Here is a 16,361-nt window from a genome sequence, read left to right as displayed (position 1 = left end):
CTTCGTGACATTACGTTGAACGCAGAGCTCTCAACCCATAGGGTTTACCCGTGTTCTTGTACAGGGAAATTGAGTTTTCAGGTCCATACGGCGTACAACCGTTTGGATATGGGCAAATGTTATGTCTTATGTGTCTGTGTTTCTCCCTTGTGATGAGACTTTGTAGGGTGAATGTTGAGATGTATAAAGGGCACGGGGTGACCAATAAGGTCTAAATGGGTCTGTAATTAAGGTAGGCGCTGATAAGGGGTTGACAGGTATGTGAACTTTTGATTTAAAGCTTTCGTGACTGCAGGGATTCATATTCTTGGTTCTTTCGGAAAAGTCACGTAGAAGGGAAATAATAAAATAATAAAATATTTCCCTTCTACGTGACTTTACCGAAAGAACCAGGAATAGGTATGTGAACGTTAGCTGCACTCTCTCTGGCTCCGTTTGTGTAAGGCCCAGGCTGAGTCAGTGCCGGATTATCGTAGTAGCAACAGTAGAAGATGCTACGGGCCTCGCACTTTCAAGGGCCCCGCGCTAAATGCTTTAAAACTATCAATTCCGGTTCAGTGATTCTGCACTTGCTCTATTACTATAGTACTATACTACCTTCAACTTTTATGAACGACTCGGTCGTTCATAAGGTTAGCGATTTGTCGTATTATCTGGCTGTATAGCAAATGAAAAAATACAATTACTTTGCTGTGTAAGTATAAAACATTATGTTTTAATATTTACGTGTTAAAAACAAACATGTAGGGCCCCTTTATAACATAAGCTACAAGCCCCGCACTAGCTTAATGCGGCACTGGTCTGAGTGACTAATATTACGGGGGTTTTGAGTCCGTGTAGAACAAAGTGGGTCGGCAAACTGCTGCTCCGATGCCGCATGCGGCTCTTTAAAGAACTGCGATACGACTCTTGAAATATTGAGGGCGTTTTTTGTTTTGTTGTTCACCGAATTTGTAAAAAAAAATTGCTATTATTGTTATTTTGTTTGACCAATCGCTTGACCAGAGGAAGTCCAGTTCACCATGGTAGTCCAATTCACCACGTAAGTCTAGTTCACCATTGGCACGAGTCACCAACCTGCGGCTCTTTTAAGGACCGCTTCGCGACGCGTTATTTATTAAGGAGCCCGCCGTCTCGTATCGACCACGACGTGCATCGCGGATCTTGAAATATTGAGGTTTTTTTTCCCCAAGTTCGCAAAAAACAGCACTTCTTGTTATTTGGGTTTGCCGATACCCCCCCTCCCTCCTGTGGCAAAAACCCCGTCTCAAGAGCCCGCAAAAGGGAACTCCATCATCCCGACTCGAGCCGTAAACACGCGAACTCCGCACGGATGGGGAACATTGCACGCACACGCACGCACGTGGTTCATCAGCATCACCCCCCCCCCAACTCCTCTCTCGCTAATACCACCAGTACGTGTCCAAACTAAAATACAACTTAGGTTAACGTGTTCAATTCAAAAGAATACTGAAACAACAATAGCACCCGGTGACGCTCTTTCCGTTTTCAATAACGCAAGCGGAAGAGCTCCTGCTGCATGGTGACCCGCTCCCTGCCACACCAGCCGGGCGCGCTGTCCGCATGCGGTCTATGGAGTGTCTCCGTGCGCGTCCGTGGGTCTCTCTGTGTGAGTGAGTCTGTGTGTTTGTGTGGGTCTCTGTGCGAGTCTGTGTTTGTGTGGGTCTCTGTGCGAGTCTGCGAGTATCCGTGTGCGAGTCTGCGGGTCCTCGTGTACGCGTCCGTGGATCTCTCCTTGTGCGCGTCTGTGGCTCTCTGTGCGAGTGAATCTGTGTGTTTGTGTGAGTGAGTCTGTGTGTTTGTGTGGGTCTCTGTGCGAGTCTGCAGGTCTCCGTGTGTGCGTCTGTGGCTCTCTGTGTGAGTGAATCTGTGTGTTTGTGTGAGTGAATCTGTGTGTTTGTGTGGGTCTCTGTGCGAGTCTGCAGGTCTACGTGCGAGTGAGTCGATGAGTCTCTGTGCGAATCCCTGTGTCTCTTGTTGTATGGCAATGGCATGACGGTCCAGTCGTCGTGTGACGATTAACGTACTAGAAACGGGCACAAGGACACCTGCAGTGGTGCATCGATATATGCATACTGTACATACCACACCACTCAACAGGAAATCTGTATTGTAATCGGCGGCTGTGTGCGTGCATGCTCTGGTACAGCTCAATGTTTTGTATTCCGTGACAAGGAGGAGGAACACACCACACACACACACCACACTACACACCACACACCCGTCATCAGTGGCAATGCGTGCGATCGGCTAAACCCAGGGGGGGGGGGGTGTTCCGTTGCGTGCCGTGGAGACGTCCCGCCGCTGACGATGGCCAAACGCCCGTGCCGCCGTCGCCACCTCTGCGAACGACCTCGTGCCTCCTCCACTCATCCCGTGCCTCCTCCACTCGTCAAAACGCGCCTTGACAGCCGCGTAGGCAATTGACGCGTTGCTTGCGCTCGTCGATTAGAGTCTCACACACACACACTCAAATCAAGATACAACAAAAGTCATTTAGCCGGTGCGGCTGATCAAAGGGATAAGGCAGAAAAGCAGCGGGCGGGGAGGTAAGCGAGCGATGTTGTATCCCGTGGAGCAATCGAACCCTGCGGCGGCGACGAGGGTGGCGGCCCAGCAGAAGGTGGTGCCCTGCATGGAGGAGGCCATCCGAGGCGATGATCTGCAAGCGTGCCTGGACCTCTTGCTCCAAGATCCCGGGCAAGTGAACGTCAGGGGTGAGGATCACAGCGGAGACCGGTCAATCTCTGCGTCTCGCACCATTTGGTGGCCGTGGTGGGAAACTCTACACCCGTCCTGTGTTTTATTTATCAAAATGTTTATACTGGATGAATCCGATTAGCTGTAAAGCTTCCCCCCCTACAGATATCCGATAGGGGCTTATCTGCAATGTTGCTGTATATAATACAAAAGCATGCTTTTCATATATCGTGTTATTCGTGCAAATTGAATCTCGGAACGTTGTAGAATTTCTAATTTTGCTCGCAGTTCCCACCACCACCATCACCACATTTGGGAGGAAACGGAAGCGCCCAAAGGGAAAAAAAAATTAACCCGTAAAAACAAAGTTTTTCACTATAAATCTTTTATATGCGTGGCGGCTAGAGTCCTCTCGTCCTCTGGCTTGAGATGGCTGCCACCTATGGGTCAGATGATTGCCTGCCACCATTAAACAATTGGTAATTAAATATAATTTATTTTTTCCTAAAAAGTGTAAAATTTTGGGAAAAATTTTTCACGAAAATAAATTGTCACGCACAACGATTCTGTGTGCAAAATGTCAGCTCGATTGGATCACGGGAAGTGGGTTAAAAAACGACCGAAAGATTTGCACGGTCGTAAGCGCGCAAGCAAGCAAGCAAGTGAACTTAATATAAAGGATTTAAAAACCCCACGCGTGCGTGCGAGGAAAATGTTTCATCCCCGTACAGATGGAAATGAATCCAGCAAGCCATCCAGTAGGAGATGGCAGTCTCGGCGTACAAGGGGGGTGGGAGGGTGTATTCGCACGTTTGTGCGACCCACCAACCCTCGGAGCCAAAGTGCTGGATTCCAGGCGTCCATAAAGCCACTAAAGTGCCCTTTCAGCACATGCGCCGTACCATACTTTTCGTCGACCCACGGCTGGATGAGTGCCTCTCCATAACGTATTATAGCATGGATTTTGTACTGTTTGTTGTTGTAACGTTCTTACCTGCCCCGACATATTGTGAAAAAGAGCTTTTTATCTCATCGGATTCCACCAGTATAAATACATCTTCTAATTCCGATTTTTTTTTTTGTAAATGAACAGACTTCGCGTTGTGCAGTGCGAGTTGGTGTAGGCGAGCAGCATTGATGTTTTAGAGCGTCTAATACAATAATGGATTTTGGCTAGTATCGCCATCTCACGACGACATAGCCACGTGGCAGCCAATGACACCTGTTTCAGGCACCCATGTTTATCATTTCACGTGTAGACAGCTACCCAGCTATAGTTTGCAAGAGAGATCCGTGGTGCATCAGCACAGTGATGCTTATGGAGGAACAGGCAACAACCGAACAGAACGCGTCGGAGGTGCAGGCAAAAGTAGTGCTTAAATAATGTGTTTTGTTTGTTATCAATATAAACGAATACTTCACCAAAAACAAGGATGAGGTCATGAATGGTTGGAAAGGAGGTGTGTGCAAGGAGAAACGGGCGCAATCAAGCGAATAAAAACAACCATCGCTGGAATGCGTAAAAGTAACAGCAAACGAATTGGGTGCAGGTTGCGGGCCAAAAACTGCATTTTGAGCTAGGAGTTATTTGAAATGATGGATGGAGGGGAGGGAGCCGAGTCCCAGCTGAGAGAGGCAACAAGGGCATTCCAGCAAGTAACATGGGCCTGCAACGTGGAAGGGCATGTCGCCAAAAATTCGTTGTAACAGCTTGTATTTTTTCAGTAAGAACAAGGAGTTTGCTTTTGATGCCGCGGATGGGGAATGTTGCGGAGACAGGAGAGGACTCTTTGGATATTTAGTGGATTTGTTTAAAATGAGAGTGAAGACGGGCAACTGGTGGTTTATCTTCTTGGTTCTTTCGGTAAAGTCACGTAGAAGGGAAGTAATAAAATAATAAAAATAAAACATAATAAAACAATTCTCACGACGTTTCGGCCACAACGCAAGCAGCCGTCCTCAGGTGAAAACCAGGTCCGTCGAGGCGACAGAGTCTGAATGAAACAGCAAGCTCGTGTGCTGTTTCATTCTTTCGGTAAAGTCACGTAGAAGGGAAGTAATAAAATAATAAAAATAAAACATAATAAAACAATTCTCACGACGTTTCGGCCACAACGCAAGCAGCCGTCCTCAGGTGAAAACCAGGTCCGTCGAGGCGACAGAGTCTGAATGAAACAGCACACGAGCTTGGAGTAGCTTATATATATGCTCCAAGCTCGTGTGCTGTTTCATTCAGACTCTGTCGCCTCGACGGACCTGGTTTTCACCTGAGGACGGCTGCTTGCGTTGTGGCCGAAACGTCGTGAGAATTGTTTTATTATGTTTTATTTTTATTATTTTATTACTTCCCTTCTACGTGACTTTACCGAAAGAACCAAGAAGATGAATCCCTGCCAGTCACGAAAGCTTTAAATCGCAACTGGTGGTTTCTTTGGATGTCATAGGAGGGGCAAATTGGAGGCGACATCGAGGTCGCAATGATGGGCCCTACTACAGGAGGGCATCAAGGGCAAAGCAGAGGGCCGAGTGGTATCACAGAACGAGACGTATTAGAGTGATTTGAAGGCTAAGGTGGTAGATGTGGCAATAGTCAAAGATGGGGAAATTGGTGGCTTTAGCTATATTAGGACGGAGCCGAGGTGCGATACGACTGTGTTTATTTCTGTAGAGCAAACCGATTTTGGCTTTGATCTTATTGTCCATATGATTGATGTTGGATTTGAAGAACAGTTTTGAGTCCTAGATGATGCCTAGATACTAAAAGTTATTGACCTATTCAATAGGATGTGAGTCCAGGGACACGATTCTCAGAATGGGCAAACTATGTTTGGAGATAGCTGGAGAACAACAAGACTTTTTTTCTTTTTTGAGCATTGAGGACTAACTTTAACACATTAAGCTGGAGTTGTGGATTGAACAGCTCATTCATTTCCCAGAGACCACCGGCAAAGATATTAATGACAGAGTGTAAGTTCGAGATACCAAGATTGTTCACAAACAGGGTGCCCAGGATAGGGCCAAGCATGGAGGCTTGCAGAACCCCCCCCCCTTCATTATGGGGGTCTTTTCAGAAGACGTGATTAATGGCAATCAGTTGCAACCGGTCAGACAAGTCGCTCTGGATTCCAATTAAAAAGGAATGGCGATGGCCAATCCAAAGGATGACCATGCCCATCCCCCTTTAGCTTCTGAGATAGAGCACGTTCCGTGTGATTTGAACTTAGGCAATTTTGAATGTAAGAAGTGTACTTTATCCGTCCGTGTCATATACAGTGGCTTGAGTAATTCTCATTGTACATTCAAGTAAGGGCCCAATCTCTCTGACAGGAACCAGAGACCTTTACCAGTGGTGAAGAGTTATGTACGACCCATGTATTGCCGTTGGCCGAGATTTTTTTTTAATCAATTACATATTTAACGACGCCAATCCTTGAGAAATATATCAATTAATTCCCATGCATCTGATTCACTTTTGGAGTTGACAGAGAATATTATTTTTGGAAAATAAAGGGGGAAAAACCCCGCTGGTAATTTTGGGGTGAAAAAATGTGTAAGATTTAAATGTTGACATTTCATGGACATTGTCTAGTTCTTTACATCGTTATGAGCACCTTTACTCCTGCAGCTGCTTCTAAATACAATTTATTTCATCTGTTTGCATGGCCTTATGCTTAATACATTCATGCAGTAGGCATGCTCAATAAAACATGAATGGCAAACACGTTATTAATATGCTCTTTGAGACATCCTTAAAATAAGATAAAACAGCGCCGTGATTGTTAAATTACTACTCACAAGTAAATAGGTGGTATATGTAACATGAATATACTGTACTGTGTTGACTACATCCTTTGCACTTGAGTGCAGTATTGTGTACAACTGTTCCGTCGTCAATACCACACGTGAAAACACATTTGTATTTTGACACCTTGGCTGCTGAAGCAACAATCACCTGCGCTCCAATTGCTGAGTGCAACTGTCGGATGGCATGACCAGCAGTGCAAATGTACGGGCCCATTCGTCGTGTCGTGTGGACCATGGGGGTTATTCCATCGTACCTAAACCACGCTCGCCAGTGCAGGTTGGGGATGGTGGAGGGGCCCTCCCCTGGAGGACACAGACGTGGAAGCATAAAAGTGCAGTACAACAGTGGATTTTACTGCACTGAACTCATGCAAATCAGGGCACGTTGGCACCGGTGGGTTTGTGAAAAGAGGACACAAAATTGCATTTGGGGAAACAGGTTAATCGTACTACAATTTTGTGACTTAAAAGAGGGCAATTCCATGTTGAATAAGTTAACTTGCTTCCCATTATTCTCAATGGAATCCCATTTTCTAAGCCTCACCGGGGATCTGTGTGTGTGCCTGTTTTTGCACCGGTTAGCACACTGCGCTACGAACCCGGCGAACCGAGTTCGATTCCCGCTCACGGCAACACCAGTGACGATTATCTGAACTGGTTATGGGCCTCCCTTAGGTCGACTCAGCCTCAAAATGAGTACCTGGTGCGGTGTGTAAACATCGCCACTGGGGAGCCAAAAGCGGCCGGGCGCGGTGCTGACCACTCACCCTCTCGTGTGCCGTGTCGGCCAGAGGTCGCAACCGGGTACCCGATACCCGTACCCTACCCGATACCCGGCTACCCGTACCCGGCCGGGTACGGGTACCCATTTGCGACCCTGGTGCGGCCGGGTACGGGTAAGGAATCAAAACCGGTTTGTGACCTCTGGTGTCGGCCTTCAAAGGTGCTCGCTAACAGCACTTGCCCCAACAGTCTGTTAAGACAACACGGGGCATCGTTGCCTTTGTTTTCCCACGAATCTGCAGGATGGAGCGGACTGGGAGCGCTGCACCACGCGTGTTTCCGTGGCAGCGTAAACATCGCGGCCGCACTGCTGCAGCACGAGGCCGACCCCAACTTATGCAACGACGCCGGAGAGACGCCCTTCCACTTTGCCTGCCGGTGGGGAAAACGAGCTTATGTCGTCCGCCCATTAACATTTATCCAAGAAAGCCTCACCGAGTCTCAAGACTATTTCAGGAGGGTCCTGCCAGCATCGCCAGTAGGGGGCGATATTACTATGTGTTTGCCAATGGAGCAATTTGATGGCTCTCATTAGTGGACAAACTGCAGGACTTTGATCAACTCAGAAAACGTTATCTTATATCCCAAAAAGGACAACATCATTTTGAATGTAGTTTGTAAACGAACATTTAATTGGCATTAAATAAATACATCGCCACGTTTATCATTCATTCTGCCGTGTGGATGAAAACATGGAGAATATGATGTTTTTATACATGTAAACGTTGGACCTTTTAGGCTGTCATATGTTGCGTCTGCTATAATAGTAATAATTTTCAACCTTTTATCAATCGACGGCTTCATGGTGACCTCTTTATGCCGTGTTGGTCATCGGGGGTTGATTCACTGATCAGTGCTGGTAGTGAAGGGGAGTCCCGAGTGTCTGTTTCAATATCACTCCCTAGAAAATGTTCGCCGTGGTAGGGAATTTAACTCGGGTTACGGAGTTCATATTGCGATGCATTGACCACTGCACTGCCTTCGTTCCCTTGTACGGTAGTGCTAATGGCACTGCTTGAGCTCTGTAAGCACTAGTGATTATGTTCTACAGCCAAGATAATCTGTTAATAGCTTAATCATTTGATTAAGATTAGTTAATCCTCCTTTCCGCCTACTTATATTTGCGTGTACGCATATTCCCGGGTCAAGAGGTCATCGTGGCCAATCAAGTTTCAACGAATACACCTCACTCACCATCACACCCTTAGATTGGATCCTAGAGTTGTTAGGTCGACACCTGACCACCACACATAGCTCTTATCATATATCGCACCCGCCTGATTTTGGTTTTACACACTCATATTTCGCCAATACAGTAAAACCTTGGATGCCACTCTCGTTATTCGGCTGATGTTGATGATGATGAACACAAATGCATGAGGCTCGCTGACAGGTGCGGTACAAACAGCTATCGCAGGGGTCGGGAACCTTTTTGACTGGGAGAGCCATAAAAGCCAAATATTTCTAAATATATGGCATTGAGAGCCTTATAGTATTTTTAACGTATAATAAATTAAATATGTCTTACTTTTAATGCGACTTCTGGTGCTACATGGTTTTGCTGATGGCCTTGTAGTCTGGTTCGTACGTGGTGAGGTTGAGCTTCATGCAGGCGTTGAGGCCCCGTGACCCGTGAAATTTATCTTCAAAACTAATTTATGTTTACTTTAAAATGACACAGTGTCATTAAGCAATATCACAAGTATTTTAAAATCAGTTCCAAACTGATTTTTTTATTTTATTTTTTTCAACTCAAAATTGTCTGGGAGCCATATGCCGTCACCGGAAGAGCCATGTATGGCTCGTGAGCCATAGGTTCCCGACCGCTGAGCTATCGGCTGCTGCTGCCTCTGCTATCATCGTGCGATGCTGTTTCGCAGGAGGGGGAACGTCGCGATCATCCACCGCCTTGTGCAGAGTGGCGCCGACGTCACGCTGTTGGACAAGTACGGCCGCTCGGGCCTGCACCACGCCACCGTTGGAGGCAGCGTGTGAGAGACCCGGCACTATCCATGGCCACTTGATGTTGCATGCTGAGAAATTAATAGCCCCGGGATCTTAACATTTGTTTGTTTCTTTCGGTAAAGTCACGTAGAAGGGAAGTAATAAAATAATAAAAATAAAACATAATAAAATAATTATCACGACGTTTCGGCTACAACGCAAGCAGCCGTCTTCAGGTAAAGACGGCTGCTTGCGTTGTAGCCGAAACGTCATGAGAATTATTTTATTATGTTTCATGTTTATTACTTTATTACTTCCCTTCTACGTGACTTTACCGAAAGAACCAAGAAGATGAATCCCTGCAGTCACGAAATCTTTACATTTGTTTGGCATTTTCACAGTTGTATTTCATGTATACATCACCTGGAATTTATCGGATGCTGGAACCTTAAGCAGCTTTGCACTCAAATACACGACTGCTCGGATGGTTGACCACCATGCATGTCAGGCTGTCGTGGGCGGCTGCGGTGCTGCCCTCCTTTGTGGGCAGTAGACGGGAAATGGAGTGTGGTCTGCATTTGTACTGCTCTTGAATGCTGCCCCTTCACTAAGCCACGTGGAGCAGCGTGGTGAAGCAGATCAAATAACCCCAACTACTCACATGGCATGGTGAAGCCCTTATCCAGCAGTGGGTTGACAAAGGGCCGTACATGTACGTACTTTGCCGTGAAGTTAATAATTCATTTCGTAACTCTCGCAGAGCATGCATATTTTAAGTGCACCAGTGTGGCCACTAAAATTGGCGGCCCTCGTCATTGCCAGCACATTCTGCACTCATAACCAGCTAAGACACAAGCAGACGGAATCGTGTTTACACGTTGTACCTGTCCTTAGCAATATATCGAGATTAGTGTCCGTTGAGATCATATATCTACATTTCAAGGGAGATCCGAAATAGACATCCTTTCTGGCCCAAGGGATTAAACATCACTATTCACCATGTGCTTGATGCCTAAAGACTAGCTCTCTAAGGGGCTTTCTAGCACTGTAGTTGGACGCCCTTCTGCCAGCAGTGTCATGAGCAAGCAAATTGTCTGCCTGTATCTTTACCTATTAACTGTGTGCTTGGTGCTAAAAAAACACGTCTCTCTCAACAGGTTGGCTTTGAAGTACCTTGAGGAAACTGGCAAATTCCATTTCCTGTCAACCGACACATATTCCCAGAATCCTTTGCACATCGCAGCTGGGATGGGAAACTTGGATGTTGTTTGCTTCCTCTTGGCAAAGAAAGTAAGTGAGAGTTCTTGGAGCATGTGAGCGTGGTGTAGGCTTGAGGCTTAAAAATCGGGATATGTAACGAGGAACAGAATACTCTTTGGGTCTTTTGGTAAAGCCACGTAGATAGAAAAAAACAAAATATCACGACGTTTCGATCGCAACACAAGCAATCGTCATCAGGTGAAAAAATACAGCATAATACGTGGCTTTACCGAAAGACCCAAAGAGTATGAATTCCTGCAGTCACGAAAGCTTTAAGTCAAGATTTGAGGAACAGAATATCTCACAGTAACCAGAAGAGGGGGGGAGCACTCCATGTCAATGCAGTGTCTTGGGCGACGTATTATTCCGCAACTGATAAGCACCGGGACTTCTGATGTTTCCCAGGACAATTAAAAAAAGAGGACTTTGCAGGAAAGCCAGGACAGGTGGCGGTGACCTTACCGTCGTGTCACGGGAGGTGATGAGATTGAGTTTACGGTCTGGGAATGGTGTTGCCTCCCCATACACATTTCAAAAACATGTTTGTCCAGTGCCATCCAAATGATTTACTCTCTTTGGCTGAAATTATGGGAGGAGAAATTTGATCACATGTAAAACGTGTGTGTGTGTGTCTTTGTTGTTTGATGTTTGGGGAGATAGGGGAGGTTTAGTGGTTAAGAGCGATGTGCTATGAACCCAACAGCTCGATTGTCTCCGGCCATGGCTGACATCAGTGGCAAATTATATCTGAACCAGCCTGAAGTCTCCCCTTAAATGAGCATCTGGTGTGGTGTGGCATGGATCAGCACTGAGGAGGCGAAGGTGGCCAGGCACGGTTTGGCCACACCATCCCCACCCTTAATATGTGCTCACAAACAGCATTTGTGTCAGGGCATATTTTTGTGTGTGTGCTATGTATCGATACAGTGTTATGGATACATTGTCTTGAAAACCAGTAGAGAAACCAATTCGGATACAAGTTTCTTTTTCAAGGGATACCTGGATGAAAATAAATAAATGGTTACAGAAAACAGATTACAAATACCAAACAATAAAAAAGTGCAGAAAATAAATCAACGAGAGAGGAATGAGGCCGAATGCACAGCATAGTCGATGGACAATTGGAGGTGACACGTTGATTATGAGTTAATAAAAAACAAGATTTATTTATGGAAAATAACCTCCTAAGGGGTTAGAAAACCGGCTCTTCATATTGCGGTTTGCCATGGAAATGTGCTGCCAGGATCGGCCTTGCACGCAACAAACTCTTGTCAGCAGCTCCACGTGTTTCAGGATCTAGTTTAGAGACATGTTCCCCATCTACTTAAGATTTTAAATTTGAATCTCGTGCCTTGTGTTTGTGCCAAGTATGAGTAAATATAGAGCCACAAATATTATTCCGATGGAAAGCACTGGCCAAAGCCACGCTTCATGGAAAACACGCCGATTGTACAGTGAAATAATATTTCAAGGGACCGAACGCAATCTGATTGTTAGCAGCAAAAAGGGCTTTTGACCTCTGCGGACCACAGCTGGATGGAATGCACATGCTGTTAGGTTGGAAAGCGTGACAGCAGCGCTCAGCTCAGGCATTATTTATTTTCGTGCTGCCGCAACATCGGAAGTTGCGTACAGCTGATTAGAGTCCGCTGGTGCCATAATTGGTGAATATAGTTAGCTGTTGATTATCCGGGATATTGGGAATCGGGTGCTGTCGCCCCCCAGATTAAAAACAAGGAGTGGATAATGCAAAACTTACGTAAATTTGGTTATGAATTGTATCGGTTATCGTAGAATGGGTGTGAAGACAAATAACGTGTCGCCAGGTTTTTTTTATTATTGCTTAAAGTAATCAATTTACTTGCCGTTCGTGGGGTGCTTTATCACCTACGAGTGAGGAATAGCTCCTAAAGAAACTCGGGTTTAATGAATGTATTGATTGATTAAATTAGGGGTTTATGGTCAGTAGTTTGCATGGAAGTGGAGGTGATGGGTGCGAAAAAGGCACGAGTGAGCACCGTTAATCTACATTCTGGATTATCCACCCGTGGATAATCATGAGCTGAATGTATTGTCATTTTACAGCACTAAAAAGCAAATAAATGACAGCTCTTCGCAACACCGTGATGGTCACGTGGGTTTTTTTTACAGCACTGAACCACGTTGGGCGGAGGCAGTTGCCAAAGGGAGGGGACGGGCAGGACCGGTTCTGATATCACTTGCCACTGAGTTTGAGCTTATTTTAATTTGTTACACGGATGATACCGTTTAGCCAGTTGCCCGGCTATTTTTACAAGGGAGATCCGTGCTGCGTGGGCCGATGCTAGCACTCGACGAACAAAGAACACTGAGAATGGTTGATCTTGACTGCCGCTCGTGCTTGTGCCTGTCCGCCTGCGTAGCGCATCGACTGCCGGACGAGGGACGCCGATGGCAACACGGCCCTGCACTTGGCGACGCTGAAGGGCCATAGTGCCCTGTGCTGGCCACTTCTGCAGGCCGGAGGCATGGGGCTGTTCGCGCTGAGGAATCGCGACGGGTTGACTCCTGTGGAGCTGGCGAGGAGCTGCAACACTTACATGTAATTCTGCTCGCAAGGCAATCGATGCGCCGTTATAACCTCGGCATGTAAAGATGCGTCAGCTCGTGGATCTAATTAGAATTTTTATGCTCGCAATGCTTGTGGCAAATCGTGATCCAAGGATCGATTTTATCTTCGATTTGTGTATGTTGTGATGAGTTCACGTGGCTCCTGCAGCCATTATAGATTCTGCATGCTCCTCAATAATGCAAAAAAAACCAATATATTTATTAATCGAATCGTGACCCTGAAACATGACAATTCAACGAATGGATGTGGGGGGCGAATCATTATATACCCAAATATAACCGCAGGGTAGGGGGGAATAACGCTTCAGCTTGTTTCACTGGGATGCAGGTGGTGTGAAGGAGCAATTTGTGCTTGGGCTGTGGTTACCCATTTCACCAGTTGTCCCGTGTGGTTCATAAGCCAGCTCCACATGAGATGCGCAGTAGCACATATTCAAGCTTCACTTATACCTCTTCAAATTGCTCTCTGTGGCGTTGTGCCCACATCGACAGACGGGAGACCTTTCATGAGCCCTGACCACGAAAGTCCGCGAGTATTCAACAGCCAGAGTGAGCCTATGTGTCCATAAGGGTTTGTCAAGAAGGGAGAGTCACGTGGTCCTTATACACCATATGTGGGGGGGGGGGGGGGGGGGTGGGGGGCTCATGATATTTCTCTGGTTTAGGGCCCCATTGGGTTTTAATCAGAGCCTGTCCTTGGCTGGCGATGACCTCCTTTTTCGAAGCTGAACATTTAATCAAAATCGAACGGGGAATCTTTCATAAAGCCGGGGGAATCATAAATCCGGGGAATCCAGTGATTAAATGCGTCGTCTTATTTCTCACTCCTCGCCAGCTTGAGCGCACACTCGCCATGCCGTGCGATGTGGGATGCTTTGTGGGAATTTTTGAAGGTGTTTAAAGGGCCATCGCTTTACTCTTGTGCACGTACCTGCATGTACACATACGTGAAAGAACTACTCATTGCTATGACATCCGTATTTGTTTTGTTTTGTTATCAGCGGCAGCCATGATCAATCCACTGCCGGATGAAGGCCCCCCCCAAGTCACCGGCGTATCCCTCTCTCGTGATCTTGAAATGCAATAATTTACCGAGTAGCAGCACGTGACCTCATTTGTCCGCTTCATTTTCTCTGTGGACTTCCTCTCGGACGCGTTCCGTTCCTCGGCTGCCGCTCCGTCTTTGTGCTTGACCATCGGACATCGTCCCCTCGAACGACGCATCCAGCCCAAGCCAGCTGACTTTCTTCACGGTTTTAAAGATATCATTAACCTGCACAAATGCCCTAATCTGTGTGTTTTTCCTCTCTTTTGCACTGTCCGTTAATATATTTGTTCTACCTTGCTAATGTCTTTTTTTTTTATCTGAAGGCACAAGCACCTGTCTGAGGTTCTGGAAAATTTGGAGAGGAGATCGTACAACGGAAAATCCCTTCAGCCTCTTGGTCAGTCAACCTGTACATGCCACTTCGCAAAACGTACATTTCAAATCCATTAAAGTCCATCATAGTAAACTCTGTAATACTAAACTGTTAACAATACAGACAAGAGTATGTACACAAGGTTCCCTTGAAATAGTTTAGACTAGTTTAGATTAGCTTATAATGAAGTCAATGTTTTTTGTACAGCCTCCATGAATGATTATTTTTGGCTATACAATCCACTGTCTTTTGGTAAACGGTAAAGTTGCAGTCCTGCAATTGCTTGCTCATGCCACTGCTGGTGGAAGGCTGCCACTATAGAGGAAGATCTAAAGAACCACTGTGGAGGGTAGTTGGCCTATTCTTCCAGTATTGGCCAGATGTCTTGCAAGAGGCGAGAATACCCACACTTTACCCCACCACACACAGCTTGCTGATGGTGCATGACTAGTATCTTGTCCAACCGGCAGTTATACATAAACACATGTATACTTATGGGTAGACAGAAGCGGGGAATTTTAGGAATGTGCTCATTGATTCGAATGCCGTGCAGGGGAGATATGTGTGCGCATTTCGATTTAAAGCTTTCGTGACTGCAGGGATTCATCTTCTTGGTTCTTTCGGTAAAGTCACGTAGAATGGAAATAATAAAATAATAAAAATAAAACATAATAAAATAAAAAAATATACTATTGTATTATTTTATTCTAATAAAAATAAAAAATAATAAAATAAAAAATATACTACTATATTATTTTATTATGTTTTATTTTTATTATTTTATTATTTCCATTCTACGTGACTTTACCGAAAGAACCATGAAGATGTGTGTGCATGTTGAACATATGCTGCACCGTACGTAGCCATCCGCGCTAATTGGAGGTGCAGGTAATTGGCAACCTCCGGATTTGACGGCCCAGTGGACAAACCATTACACAATCCCCTTGTTCCCCTTGATATATTAAAAATGTAAAAAAAAACCCGTAACCTTTTTTTTATTTGTGTGCATAAATTGGCAATTCCGCCTGCCATTGAACTGTGCCTGTATTTTACAACCTGTTGTATGGAGGCCATAAACGCCATGCTATTCACGGCGATATTTATGATTGCGTGTTAAATCTCCTTTATGCAAGGTTGCTCTATTAAAGTGGAGGCAGATTATTTACAAGATGGTGAAGAATCTGGTTGCTACAGTGACAGTTTTATTTTTTGTCAATTTTGAACGTTATGCCGGCACTGGAAACTCTGGTGCTTGTACCAACATCACAGCCGGTGACCAAATCACCTGCAATGCACCCAATCTCGTCAGGTTTCAGACTGGCAGGTGCTCAGATATTTCTAGATTTTAAGCTTTCGTGACGGCAAGGATTCATATTCTTAGGTTTTTTCGGTAAAGTCACGTAGGTAAAAAATGTAAATTAATAAAAGTAAATAAAATAAAAATCACGACGTTTCGGAGGCAACACAAGCCTCTGTCTTCAGGTGGAACCGTCACAGCACGATTGCTGTATCACTTGAAAATAAAAATCACTTGATACAGCTATCGTGCTGTGACGGTTCCACCTGAAGACGGAGGCTTGTGTTGCCTCCGAAACGTCGTGATTTTTATTTTATTTTTATTTTACTTTATTACTTAATTTTAATTTTTTACCTACGTGACTTTACCGAAAAAACCTAAGAATAAGTGCTCAGATGGTTTGTTATGGGCCGCAGAGTTCCGTGGTGGACAGCAGAGGGCAGTGTAGCCAAATCCGTTGTGCTTTTGCGTTGTTGTCCATCAGCCTTGCGCCGTGTTTTCACCAACCTTGCACTGATTAG

General features: G+C 45.5%; 1 protein-coding gene across 1 annotated transcript in view; it reads left to right on the top strand.

Moving 5' to 3' along the window:
• The first annotated feature begins 1,510 nt into the window (after positions 1–1,510).
• LOC133350572 (uncharacterized) overlaps positions 1,511–16,361 on the top strand; it is a 28,919-nt gene continuing 14,068 nt past the window's right edge. Inside the window, exons 1-6 of the mRNA XM_061565051.1 lie at positions 1,511–2,738; positions 7,551–7,686; positions 9,189–9,299; positions 10,410–10,542; positions 12,915–13,093; positions 14,494–14,567. Coding sequence (XP_061421035.1) covers positions 2,582–2,738; positions 7,551–7,686; positions 9,189–9,299; positions 10,410–10,542; positions 12,915–13,093; positions 14,494–14,567 — 790 coding nt within the window. The 5' untranslated portion in view covers positions 1,511–2,581. The remainder of the gene's footprint in view (positions 2,739–7,550; positions 7,687–9,188; positions 9,300–10,409; positions 10,543–12,914; positions 13,094–14,493; positions 14,568–16,361) is intronic.

This window comes from Lethenteron reissneri, chromosome 34, assembly GCF_015708825.2.
Source record: "Lethenteron reissneri isolate LAM-NWPU_2019-01 chromosome 34, ASM1570882v1, whole genome shotgun sequence".
NCBI lineage: Eukaryota > Metazoa > Chordata > Hyperoartia > Petromyzontiformes > Petromyzontidae > Lethenteron > Lethenteron reissneri.
This window is presented reverse-complemented; position numbering and strand designations above follow the sequence as displayed.